Below are 14,087 nucleotides of genomic sequence, written 5' to 3'. Positions count from 1 at the left end.
GAGTTCTTCAGATTTGTCAAATATATGACAGGTTGGAGCTTCTCTGGTGGCCCGTGGTGGCCCGGCATCCTACCTAAAGACACTTGAAGCATTGATTTCACCTGTCTGCATGAATCGCAGCAGTTTGACTCGAGCGGTGGCTTTTGACCACTCAAGAAATGTTCACTGAGTTTGCCATTTCACGGATCCTTTCGTCTCATCTTTGCCGCAAATGTTGGAACATAAGCTCGTACGCGCCTGGCCTACCTGTTTGGTTTTGTGATTGGAATGTAAGTGCTTGACTTGATGAAGTTAGCGGCAGCATCGGGGAAATTGATTTCAAAGCAAAAACAACGTCCATCCATCCATCCATCCATCCATTCTCTTATCCTCACGAGGGTCGTGACGGGCGTGCTGGAGCCTATCTCAGCTGTCTTCGGGCAGTAGGCGGGGGAAACCCTGGACCGGTTGCCAGCCAATCGCAGGGCACACAGAATATATACATATATGCAGTAGGATCTTTTGGTATCCAGTTGCCCTAATTTCTGTGTACTTTTATGAAGGTGAGCAGATGTAGAGTCTTAGAAATGATTAAAAAAAAGCACCCAATTCAATAAGCAAACTACAACCAACCCATTGAAACGGCATTTCAAAGCATGTTTCCTTTATTCGCCTTATAAAGGCTGAAATTTGGCAGCTTGCTCGGCGCCTCAATGCGGAGCTCACATGTTTTGCCTGCGCTTGTGTGGGTTCACTCGGGGTAATCCATTTTCCTTGCACATTCCCCCAAAATGCAAAATATCTTAAATGAACTGCCCATGACATTGTGAAGTTGTTTGTCTTTCGACATGCCTTGTGATTGGCCGGCCGATAGTTTGGGGAGAAGACTGCCTCTCCCCCAAAATGAGCCGGGAAAGGCTCGCAAATAAGATAAGGCAGGACAGGGGAAACAGAAATAGGGCACTTCTTAATCAGGGATGTTGACTTTCGAAGCAAAACGTATCCTTGAAGGTGTACATGATAAAATGTTTAATTTCAACGGAAGTTCTTTTTGCTCAGTTTCTAATCATGCTTTTTCCCAATCTGATCTGATATTTCAACGAGGAAAGTTCACTCTGTGCAAACAGTCATGCCATCTGCCATTGACCTTATTTGTGCTGTTTTATCTGATGTTATGTCATCTGGCTCGTCCGCTTCATCTGTCCCAACATAGTTTTGTAACACTTTTTATTTTGTTAAAATATTAACAGACACAGATGAATGAACAGCAGCCGTCCACCAACGGGAATGGTAAAATTTGTTGAAATGCAGAATTACATAAAGTCATTCATTTATATTTCGTGTTTGCAATTACCGACCATGTCGATACCGTTGATTCTTATGTAAGCTGACGCACATCAAACGGCTCAATTCTCAACCACTAACATTCTCCGCACCACTAATGCCAAACATGGTTTCAGAAAGCTTTTTAAATATTCTCCAATTACAATACCTTAAAATGACCCGCCGATGAGTAAACGGAAGCAATTGAAGGGTTTACACTTTTCACAGATCACACCTTTCAACCATCCACTGTCATTGAACACGTGCAAAAAAAACCAACCCCCCCCCCCCCTCAAAAAAAACAAAGCATCATGCACGCCTAATGATGAGCATCCTGGTTGGTGTAGAATTAATTAAGAGCTGCTGATTGCCGTTCCCTTGTGTGCACTATCCAATAAACACCCGCCAATGACACTTGAAACTGGCGTTGATTCAATAGTTAATGTGCCCACTCAAAAGCTGGTGAAAAATAAGACAAATTTGCACCTTGTGTGCCCCCGGCGAATGGAAGCAGTCAGCGATAGGCGGCAGATTTCTTCCTCCTTTCACACCTGATTTCTCTTTGCTTCAGAAAAGAGTCGAGGGAGACTTGAGTCGAGAAAATGAAAGTCATAAAAGCTCAAAGCCTGTCCTGTAAGTACGTTCTCGTTTTTGCATTTGCTTTTGTCCTCGCAAGGGCGGCGGGGTTGCTGGAGCCTATCCCAGCCGTCTTCGGGCAGTCGGCGGGGGGCACCCTGAACTGGTTGCCAGCCAATCGCAGGGCACACCGAGACAAACAACCGTCTGTGCTCACACTCACACCGAGGGACAATTTGGAGTGTTCAATCAGCCTGCCATGCATGTTTTTGGAATGTGGGAGGAAACCGGAGTACCCGGAGAAAAACCACGCAGGCAACTTGAAAACTCCACACAGGAAGACCGGAGCCCGAATCGAACCCTGCACCTCTGCATTGCGAGGCCGACGTGCTAACCAGTCGACTGCTGTGTCACCCTATCTAAGTTCTCCTTGAAAGTAATACACTTTTATTCATTTAAGATATTAATGTGAATAAGTTAGCCGCTAAAATGAATTGCGTTGGGGTAAAAAAAAAAAAATTCACCCTAAGCCCCTACTCTTAACCACTAAGATCGATAATTTGGTCTTTGTGGTAAGTCTATACAGTGCAGTACGTGGTGCGTACCGTGGCAGGAGTTATCCCGACAGGATTTTATCCATGGTCATTGTTTGAGTGCTTTGAACAATTCCTAACAAAAGTGTGACAAGAATGCAAAGACCCCATCGAGATTTCATGTTCATTTATGCATCAATTAACAGAGAGAAAATCACATTTTTAAAACAAACTCTTTAATATTACTTTGTGTCATTTTAAGTAACAAAAGCCAAATGAGCAATCCATTCAATTATTTAAAAAAAAATGGTAAGGCATATCTGCTGTATCAACAACTTCAGTTCAAACAACACTTCAAACACTGTCCATTGGTAGCTGTGCTCCTTGCTTAGCCGATTTTGCAAATGAAACATACTGTACAGTACCACGCTCACAGCATATGACCAAGCAAAAGTGCATGAAGCGTTGTACATCGAAATGGAAAGGACCTTGCATAAAAACATTTTGTTTGAAACATTCCGCAAACACGCAAACCTCAAGTCGTCGGCCACCGTTGTCAGTTACAGAGTCTGTTCTTTTTCGCTTTTGAAATGCCAGAGGGTGCAAAGGAGACCGAAGTTGTTTTCCGGACAAATGAAATTCCGCTTTGAAGTATCTTTGACACTGGTGCAGTATGTGTGACAGTGTTGTGATAGCTTGTCAAGGAGAGAATACGCAAGACAGAGGAAAAGGGCAAACGTCGCTCTTAACAAATCGGAGAAGAGCAAATTTTGTTTTTTATTTTTTGGGGGCGGGGTGGTGGGGTTGGACCTACTGCATATAATAAGTCTTTTTGGATTTTTCTTCACATCACTTCAGGGACACCAATAAGGACCTACTTATTCTCAGTCAGTCAAAACCCTCTTTCCAGACAACCATCGTGTTTGGAGTCGGAAGAGTGCAGGCGTGTCAGCCTTCGCAAAGCCACAGATGCTCATACACAGCTGTTAAGGCAGAAAAGCTGAAAAACATGACATCTCCCTCAGAAAAAGACTGGAGGTGAATTCCGAGGGATGCTGTGCTCTGCAGTGACCAGGCATCATCCAAATATGCCTTCTCGGGGCTGTGAGCAGCATAGGATGACAACGTATCAATCCGATTACACACTTTGTAAGTGACGCTATCCCATAAATTACCGCATTGTCAGTCACCTTATTTTTGACAAACAAAATTTGTGAAAATGATATTCTGTCAGTATTCACACACCAAATGGATAGAATCTCAAGGATTTTCAATTTAAATTGTGGCGATATCATTCGACGTGAGTCTCTCACCGAGGTGACAAAAGATCCATTTCAACTCGAGGTTTCCAGTCAGGGTTTATGATGCTGCATGGTTTTAATGACATCCTCCTGGCTAATGACACTGGAGACTGTGCACATCTTGTTTGTTGGACCTGACTGCGGTTTTTGAAACGGCACAGCATATGTTGGCTCGTTTACAACACATGGCGGGCATTGGTGGGAGCGCCCTGCAGTGGTTTAGGTCCTATTTGGCAGGCAGGATGTATTTATTTATTTATTTTTTGTGTTAGCCTTGGTTGCTCTGAGTCCCACTCTGCCCCACTGTGTTATAGCGTTCCACAGGGTTCAATTTCGGAGCCCCTGCTGTTTTCATTCCTTTGTACTAGATTGAGAAAGCATGATGCTTCTTTTCGCTGCTTTGTGGATGACAGTCAGATCTATGTCCCGCAAAGCAAAAAGGACCCTTTCTCCTTAAGCCACTTTTGTCCTGTCTGTAGGAAATTAAAGCCTGGATGGCACGAAACCTCTTGAACCTCAACCTTCCAAATGAATTATGGTCCCCAGTGGCCCTTACATATCTCCCCCTGTTGACCCAGGTCCACTGGCATCTTATCATCTAATGCCAGCAGTCTAGAATCTGGGTTTCAAATTGGGCAGTGATTTTTTAAATTGGTGGCGCCATTAAATCCAGCTTTAAAAACAAACAAACACATTTTTAGGCCACCTGCTAAACAAAAGCCTCTCCTTTCATAAAAACACTAATCCGTGCCTTTCTAACATCTCTGGTGTCTTACTGTCATGTATTTCATTTTGGAGTCAATCAGTCATCCCTCAAGCGTCCCCAGTTGGTCCAAAATGCTGCTCACCTCCTGACTTGAGCACGTAGGAGGGAGCGCAGTTGGGTTGAGAGTGGTGTACTTGCTGAGAAATTAGCACTTCTAAACAGTTTGAGCTTCATGTCCCCAACTACGCAATGTGCTGCTCATCTATTTCTGTATGGCTCTCTGTTTCACACTGGGGAGTCTTGTCCCTGATTCAATTGCGCCATGGTGAGTTTGCCTGGAATCTGCTGGTCGCCTCCTGCTAATACACTTTCTGCACGGAAAGAGATGAGAGAATTCATTTGCTTCTCATTCTGACTTGACCTGCAGGCTTTTTTGTTGCACTCTCTCCGGAAAACCATATGGTCAAATACAAATACTTTTATTTCGTGTCAAATGTCTCAATCCACAACCACACAACTATTTGCTCATTTGAGAGGAACGACAGGAGCGCCATATTTCCGTTGTGCTTGTCGTTTTGTATTTAAGAACTTTTAAAGGACAACGGCCGTGAGGGAAAAGCGCTTCATCTCCTTCTGGAGAGCAGCGAGGAAAGGAGTAATGTTCCGTACCCACTACATGGAACGTGTAATCTGTTTGAGATGCTCACCGCAGCTGTTAATTTGCTCGACAGGAAGGCTTTAGGAAAAGAGACTCACTTGTCAGGTTTTTATCTTGAGACACACTGCATCCTTGTGACTCTGCACCGCCCTGATACCGTGAACATTTGCCCCCTTTTATTGGTCTCCCTTGCAACATGTCTGTAACTTGGCTTTTCGTGACCCAAGGTTACATAAATTACATGTTGGCACGTGAAACTGGCCATGCCCTAAAAGCTTTTATATCATGTTGAGGTCACAGTCAGCAGGAGATCAACAGAGTAGTGCGGAGTGACCTTAGTCGTTTGATTACCGGCACGTGGCTCTCACCTCTGCTCTCAGCTTAGTTTCAAATCGATGGCTTTGTGGAGATTGTGCCGAGACCATACCTCTGCCTTATATTTGGAAGCTGCGGTCTGATGACTGAAGTAAATACTGATTGGGAAAAGAGGTCAGAATTTATAGATGGAGTACAGCCTTCTAAGAACAAATCAAAATCAAAGCAAGTTAGTAATCTCTCATGTATAGGTTTTTAGAGTTATTAGTCTTTGACTCAACCAACAACATGACATTTCAGTACCTTCAATGGAAACAATTATAGCTAGCATGATACCAAAATTGATTGGAAAAAAAATGAGGTATTTAAATTTGTGTTTCAGGTATGATTCAAAAAAGCCGGCAAAATATATCTGTGCAAAGCGGTTCCCTCGGTGCAGTCCAACAGCCCCAGTTTTGGAGAGGAAATGTGCAAGGATGACATGCCGAAATTAAAGCAGTCGCCTGAAGCCAAACTGATTTCCTATGTCAGAAAATTCTGATCAACTCGTGTATAATCTTGTCCAAATCATTAAAGCCAAAAGATTTCAAAGCCTGCATTGAAATGAATAATATTTCTTTGCATGCACACAGTAAGCATTTTTTTTCTTCTATTCAAAGGTGGGGGTTGGCGGTGGTCAAATACAATCAACTGACGCCAGTCCCGAAGTTGTTGTACGAAGGAAATAAAATCACATTCCTGCATTATCTAGAAAATATAACCGGCAGGAACGCCACCGAGTGAGTTGTCACCAACGATGATACTGAAAATGCACTCCAAAACAATGAGTGACCGCCACCATTTTTGTTCAGGGGTGAAAAGCTTTTTCAGTTTTGTCACCAAGTATTTTTGTTGGGGATGACAAGGACGCAGCGCTGTCCTGGTTTCAGTCCTTGCACACAGTCAGCCAGTCTCAACGGGGTGTTTTCCTGAAGCTTCGACAGGTATGGTGAGGGAGCAGCCGTTGAACGTGCTTAAACAGACTGTGCACGGCAGTATCGTAGTTAGTGAGCAACTCGCGCTCATCGTATTATCTCCATCTGGGCTGCGCCGCGCTAAATGATGTTATGAGGGCGGTCATCATTAATAATTGCGACGGTCCGTGGGAAAGCGTCTTGCCCGCCGCCGCTGCCGCTGTGTGGACGTCACTTCTGTCGGCCCTGATCACAGGAGCCTTGGATCCCACGAGGACGGCCTCCGTCGTGCAGCCGTCCGAGCAGCCGCTGCCGCTGCCGGAACTGCTGCCTTCGTCGCCTGTGTGGAGGAAGCACGCGTTGACATTGTGTGGGCCAAAACTTTTCTAAATGAGCCTCTTCATTTCCGGTGCCCCACGACAAAATCTCAGTTCACCAAAACATTTGATGACAACATTGTGGATTGTGTGGGCAGGGCAGAGCAACATGTCACAATGTTTTACAACATTATCCGGAATATCCGTCGGAATCTACTAATGGCCTCCTTAACCTATGATCTAATGTAGTGGTATGCAGTGTATCGGACATGTATTACGCTGGTCAGGAAGTCGGGACTTGCAAGTCACACCTTGACAAAAGTTCAAATATTGAGCTTAAATTATTTGGCCATATGAGTGAGGCTAGCACACTTTGTGTCGGTCCGTCATGGTGAAGAAGGAGCTGAGGCCAAAGGTAAAGGCGAAGCTCTCGATTTACCAGTTGATCTGCGTTCCTACTCTCACTTATGGTCACGTGCTATGGGTCGTGACCGAAAGAACGATATCCCGGATAGTAGCGGCCGAAATGAGTTTCCTCCGCAGGGATCTCTCTTAGAGATAAGGTGAGAAGCCCGGTTACCCAAGAGGGGCTCAGAGTCCAGTTGCTTCTCCTCCACGTCGAGAGGAGACAGATGAAGTGGCTCGGGCATCTGTTTAGGATGCCTCCTGGACGCCTCCCTGGTGAGGTGTTCCGGGCATGTCCCACTGGCACGAGGCCCCGAGGACGACAACCCAGGACATACTGGAGAGACAAAGTCTCCCAGCTGGCTTGGGAACGCCTCGGGATCCCCCGGAAATAGCTGGAAGAAGTGGCTGGGGAGAGGGAAGTCTGGACTTCCCTGCTGAAGCTGTTATCGCCGTGACCCGACCATGAATAAGCGGTCTACATATTTCTTCTACTCCTTGCAGTCTGTGTAGTTGGGTACTTTTCGGCCACCTTTCGTTTCCACGCATTGTGGCGTGCTACTCAACTTCTTCTGTCATGGGATCATTCAATCATTCGCGCTGAAGCTTGTTTATGTGACTCATCGTTCATTGAATGCGGGCCTTAACCGTCACGGTAAATTGTAGTTGCACATTGTGACCATGAAACGGTGACTGCGACTGCTCGTTCCAATGTTCCCCGAGATAAAGTAGCTCACGATGTCGTAGTACATCTGTACATGTAATTGTGCACATCTTGGTACACACATGTGAAACGCTTCACCTTTTTCTGTGTGTTGGCAGGGTCATCGTTAGCTTGATTTTCTCCTCTAATGGAGGTGAACAGGTGCAAGTGCTACTAATTGACATGAGTGATAAACTGATCAGGTGTGACAGGGGACTCATCTTTTATCATGCTGCCCCAACCCTGGTCTAGTATATCGTGTCTGTAATATATCGAATGTGCATGTACCGTACAGCACATATGGTATTTGCCTACAAACAGCACATATCAAAAACGGTGGGTCTCCACATGTGCAATAAATGTGACAAACCATCAGACCTGAAAAGGTACAAATGTTGCATTTTTCCCCCCCGACAGTATAATGAAGAAAAAAAAAGGTGCTGATCCTGGAGAATAGTCACAGAATCTATGAGGAAGGATTGACAGACAATTCTGAGGTCCACACTGTGCCTGTACTGTGATAGCGTCACATTAAATGTCCCCCAACACTCCTTGTTTGTGTTTTTTGTTATTCCTGCAACGACGACAACCACTTTAAGATGTTTCTTCTCTGAGCTCACTGACTATTTCTTGTAATGTTCTATTTTCTGTGTCACCATGACAACGGCTATCTGTTAACTTAATGATGCCGGTCTTGCTTCATTGTAAAACGGATGCATCCCTCCAAGTTGTGTGATGAGTTGCTACCGGATAATCAGCTGAAATCTTACTTTGCTCCAATAGCTCATGGCATTCTCACGTGTACCATACATGTGCATCGTGGTTTTTTTTTTTTTTTTTGTCCCACTCCGGTTTCTTCATGAATCTACAAAAACAAATACTGTATGTCATCACAGCCAGTTGGCCACACTTACTGGAATCTTGGAAGTAGATGTCATTTCCATTGTATGCATTTTTCAGCTTGTTGCTCATGACACGCAGGGCCATTATTTGTTGTCGAATTAACGTGTCTGGCCTGGTGATGTCCAAGTTCACCTCTGGGTTGTTCACCTGGTTGGTTAGTCCCTCCTTCACCACCTCTGGGAAATATCTAGAGAAAAATACACGCAGCAACACACATTTCGGTGAATCCATTTCATCGAATGGTCTGTTTTTGGTTGTTACTGGAAATCCTATGTTGACAACTGGCTTCAGTTGTTCCGTTTTCTCAATAAACAAACAAATTAATTAAAAAATATGGCCCTTATTTTTCAGAAAAACATAATTCCAGTAAAAAATGCAAATGCTGTGTTGTTCTATAACATAATGTTAATTTTGCAGATTCTGTTTAGATAATTTAAATAACAAATATCTTCTCTTGGATCAATTTGTATTATTGTGAAATAAAGCAAAACACTGGCAGAGCAAGCGGGGGGGGGGGGGGGGCAAAGGGGCACTGCTCCCTCCTGAAATTTCCTTGGACCCTCGAGGTGTCCGGCCAGATCATTTGACTTTTGGGTATTTTCCGATATTTCCTGGAATTGTTTTCCCACATTCCAGCACCGTTCTCCCTATAGAAAATATAATATATGTCAATCGGCATTTTCTGAAGAATTTTGATGGTTTGTTTAAAAAAAAAAAAAAAGAAAGAAAAAAAATGCAGATCAACTTAAATGCACCATCTACATTGGTTTATTTTTCTTGACATTTTATAGACTGAAAGTGGAGATCTGATCACCTTGTGTGACTTTAAGTAGGCTCCTGTTTTGTTTGAAGGTGTGTCAAAAATGAAAAGATGGGGGGTAAAAGATATATGAGTAGTTTCTAAAGAAATTACACCATGTATTTTAGTCTTCCTATTTTTATTATAATTGATAAACGCGCTTCCAAGTTTTTGTTTTGTCTGGCCATCCCACGCCTCCCTCAAGGATCAAAGTGTAGCTCCGCCACTGATGTAAAGCACACCTTGTTAGCGTTGAAGCAAAATTTCAAGGAGACGATTTTATTATACCGTCCACTCATGTCTTGACTGTTCATGGCGTTTTACTGTCGCAAAGCAATTGATTCCCTTTCCGGATTTAGATTGGCCTCTAATAACAGTGCTGGCAGAAGCAAGAGAATGAACATCTTTGATTGCACCATCTGTGATTTTGTTATTTGCGGTGGGCAAAGGGGACAGCTGTGGTAAAATATTCAGCCTGTCTCTCTGATTTGCTGTCAAAGGAAGCGGCCAATCCGATCCTCTGTACAACTCAGTGATCTTCGCACTGCAGTGGTAAGAACTGAAGTTGGGACCCCTGTGGGCATTCGAATCTTGCGTTTCTGCTTATCGGCACAAATTATTGTACTTTGAGAGTGAGAGTTCGTCTCGTAACACAGTGTTGTTACTTTCATCCCGACCAGAGTACGATCACCAAAGAGCGGACCCGCATTTGTGCCGTTTGAAAAGCGTCACCAAAAGTCCTCACCTGGCCTTGGTGTGACTATTCCAACACTGCTCTTCGTCAGACTCTGCCAATTTGCCATCGGCGCAGATATCATCTGGCAGGTTGGACCAGAACCCTTTGGACACCTTTAGTTTCTCTCTGATGTCAATCACCTGCCGCAGGCCAAACGAGAGCACAGAAAGACATTAGCATGATTTTTAGTTGACTCCTTGAAGTCTGAAAAAGTCAGACAGAAGACACCCCCCCTCCCCCACCCTCCCCATTTACTGGCTGCTTGCATGCAGTTTAGCAATCAAATGAGGTCCAAAACAAGAGTTATGGAAAGGGCGAGTTTAATTGGCGCAGGGACAGCACGGCGGCACATGAAATGTTGTGGTTTAGAACTGGACTCGGGCCTTAGCTTCCCTTTGTATAGCATGAGCTCTCGTTGCTCGCATGGGTACACTCCTCATTTTTTGGAGCTCTGAGTGTGAGTGTGAAATGGTGGGTGATCCATCCATCTGTTTTCTTTCGCTAATCCTTTGGAGATCCTGAGGCCTTCCCAAGCGAGCCGGGTGACATGGTCTCTTCAGCATTTATCCTCATCATATGCCCGAGCCATTTTATCTGTCTGGTCCCCATTGTGCAAGACCAGAGGCTCTACTTTGAGACTTGTTCAGATGACTCAGCTTGTTTCCGAGGGAGAGCCCGGACAACCTGCCGGAGCAAACTCATTCCGGACACTTTTGTCCAAGATCGTGCTCTTGAGAGATGACTGCATTCGTGTTTTGTGACAGAGAACGGGCTTATGGAAACCACCCACACGTAATCCTGTGTCTAACCGAGCATGTCACTTTGTCACACGTGAAAAAGTAACATAAAACAATGCTGTCATCTCTCGAAGGTACTGACAAAGGGCAACATTCATCTTCCCATGCTTTGCATCGCTTATTCTGTCCACGTACTCCATCAAGAGAGTTTTCATTTGGTTTTCTTCCCACGTGTCTTGTCCACTTGCATCCATATTGTGTTTGTCTTTGATTCACACAAGGCAGACGTGGGGCTTTCGACTTGAAAATTTAGAACAAGTGCCCACCCGTGACTGATTCCATCTGGACTCAGCACTGAGTTTGAGTGGGTGAAAAGTAAACAGGAGGGGGAAAAACATGAGGACTCATCATGAACAGATGTTGTTGCCATTGTGTGTGATATATATGATAAGAGAGAACACAAGTTCATCAGCGTGCCAATCTTGGAACTCATTATCATCAAATAAGCCCCGGTCGAAGAAATGTTCCGCGGCTGTTGCCCTGCTGAGCAAAAATGTTTGATTTTAACATTGAAATGAGCAACGGGCTTTCACTTGTATGGCGCTTGTATAGTCCTGTTTCCGCAACTGGGGGTTCGGTGTCTTGCTCAAGGACACTTCAGCATGGTCACAGGGGTTGAGGATCAAACCCACAACCTTCGGGTTGGGTGTCGAGCACTCGACCACTGAGCTGTGCTGCCCCTTAAAAATATTCCATGTCGTCCATAATGTTTCGTGGTTGTAGGAATCGCTTGGATGTGAGAGTGAATCCGCAAATCAAGTTGAAATAAATGAAAATGAAAATAATTTCCCGCAGTTGAGTTCCAAGCGCAAAATGTTGGACTTTCTACTGCGTTCCCGCCTTTGCCATACATTTTTAATTTGCTACGCTGACTGACTCATTTTCTCCACCCCTGAAAATTGACTATGGAGGATGGAGAATGTAAAACATATGAGCAGGCATCGTTCGGCTATTTGGGGTTTAATTAATGTTTCGGCACAATCAATCAAAATGTTGAACAGCAGATTGATGGACTCCTGTGCATTCCCAAGTGCTTGCATGGAAAGAAGATGTCACATACTTGCCAATTTTGCACAACGTGATTCAAGGAATTTGGCCAACCAAGCGAACAATCGCTGCGGCCGACCATTGGATAACTCACAATGACAACTCTTTCCCGGCTGCGGCGCAGGCCTCCATCCCCACTCCGTTTTCAGATTTGAGATACATTTTGAGCAGCGACCGGAGTACAAAACACGACATACAGTATATTCTTCCAATCTAAATTATACTAATCCCCAGGGCACACCTGATAACGCAACGTGTTTTCCAAATCAACACTGAGCTCTTCATTTAGTAGCTTGATTTGCTGAATCCCCTTTAGCTAGTGTCTTTCATCGTTCTTGTTCTAGCACAAGCCTCTGCCAAACTCAAAATCACATTTGGCCAAGCAGAAATGATCAAGTGAGTGGAGTCGTCATGCTGCTGGAAAACCATTAATTTCCTTTCAATTTTCCATCTCTGGATTTTTCAGAAATGTTGAACTGTCACCGTAGAACGTAACGGAATTGGACAAATCAGTTACCGTAAATATTCAGATTGGTTTGGTTTTTGCTGAAAAGAAATCATCTATAGTCCAAAAGGATATATCATGTCTAATGTTACAAATTGATGTATAATAACAACTGCTCACCAAGAAATATGACGGCCCTGCGAGTGGATCCGTCCAGCAACTGATTGAGGCGAGGAAGAAGGAAACGGCCACATACAAAAACAAACATGTCTTACTCAATGTTGTGTTTCGTATAGAATTGTCTCACCCAGGTGGCAAGAAGAACTTTCCAAGTTTTTATTTTGTTTTTGGGCATTTCAAAACACTCACCATTCAGTAAAATTGAGCACATATTGGGGAGATTCTGCTGTTCTTCAGTTTTGTGATCACATGTGATCATACGAGAAGGCTTTGAGGATCTGTCCCACTACTAAGGTGTGCCAGCGGGATGCTCAAAATGAACTAGGGACTAAATAATAATAAAACTAGAACTAAATACATATTTAAGTGCTTGATGGTTGAATATATCTGCTTTTATTGAGTGTGTTAGCTTCTGCGATTGCGTGTGCTAGCTTGTTGTATGTGTGTTTCTCTGGAATTACTTGGACTTGTATTGTGTTAGATCCATTCTGCTGGATTGACAATATTTGTATGACATCCAAACTATAATCCTCATGTAGAATTTTAATCCTATTACATTTGTATTTCTAGCAATTGGTTCCGAGATGCTATTCTTTTTTTTTTTTCGCGTTGTACAGCTAGCTGTCTCAGGAGGAGCGCTCACTCTTTGGATTTCTTCTCTAGAGACTTCTCCTTTTCTTTTATGTTCTCGAGGATTGGGGCGGAATTTTATTTCCTCTCCATCACAGAAAGCTGCTACATTGAGAACTGTTGCGAGACCCGCAAGTGAGACAACGTACCAGCCACAACATCGGGCACAATTGAATGAGATCCCAAAGAAGAGCGACACGACGAAATCTCCATTAAAAAAAAAAAAAGAAGTTGTCTGCTTTTGATTGACACTGTGAAATTGTTGTGGTGATGACGTAACGCGACAGTGTCTACCGAGGAGATTTTTGGGTAACTTAGAATTGTCGTTGACCAAAAACCCCTCAATATGCAGTACTACACTTTATTACCTGATATTCCTCCCATTTCACGATGTAACGGGAATCGAATTGCAGAAATTCTGCTGCGGGAAACAGGCATCACTCATACTAATTGCCATCTGGAGCTCGAACCACAACTGCGGTAATGAGGTTAAACAGATTTTGATGTGGGTCTGGTTGCCCACCAGAAGTGAAGACCTCAGCATCCCAGCCACGCCATCGATCAGAGCAGGAAATGCACGGCTATTTTATTTGAACGAACCGGAGCATGTGAAAACGGCATATTCCAATAAACCCATTCAAAAAACAAAACAACAACAACCACCTAGTGTTAAGCATTGCTGTTTCTGGCAATAAGAGTTTAACAAACTGCATAAATGTCATGTGGACTGCAAACAGTAGAAGCAAGCATAAGAAATGTTTCACCCTTGACTACATTTGTG

At 43.9% G+C, this 14,087-nt stretch overlaps 1 protein-coding gene across 1 annotated transcript in view; it reads right to left on the bottom strand.

The window, feature by feature from the left end:
* Positions 1 to 2,574: 2,574 nt before the first annotated feature.
* LOC147208017 (glypican-6-like) overlaps positions 2,575 to 14,087 on the bottom strand; it is a 71,075-nt gene continuing 59,562 nt past the window's right edge. Inside the window, exons 8-10 of the mRNA XM_086107761.1 lie at positions 10,217 to 10,347; positions 8,684 to 8,859; positions 2,575 to 6,684 (exon numbers count right to left, since the gene is read on the bottom strand). Of these exons, the coding sequence (XP_085963887.1) occupies positions 6,461 to 6,684; positions 8,684 to 8,859; positions 10,217 to 10,347 (531 nt within the window). The 3' untranslated portion in view covers positions 2,575 to 6,460. The remainder of the gene's footprint in view (positions 6,685 to 8,683; positions 8,860 to 10,216; positions 10,348 to 14,087) is intronic.

The sequence above is a fragment of the Hippocampus guttulatus genome, chromosome 3, assembly GCF_054856545.1.
Source record: "Hippocampus guttulatus isolate MCC_2025c chromosome 3, RoL_Hgut_1.0, whole genome shotgun sequence".
NCBI classification, from domain to species: Eukaryota; Metazoa; Chordata; class Actinopteri; order Syngnathiformes; family Syngnathidae; genus Hippocampus; species Hippocampus guttulatus.
This window is presented reverse-complemented; position numbering and strand designations above follow the sequence as displayed.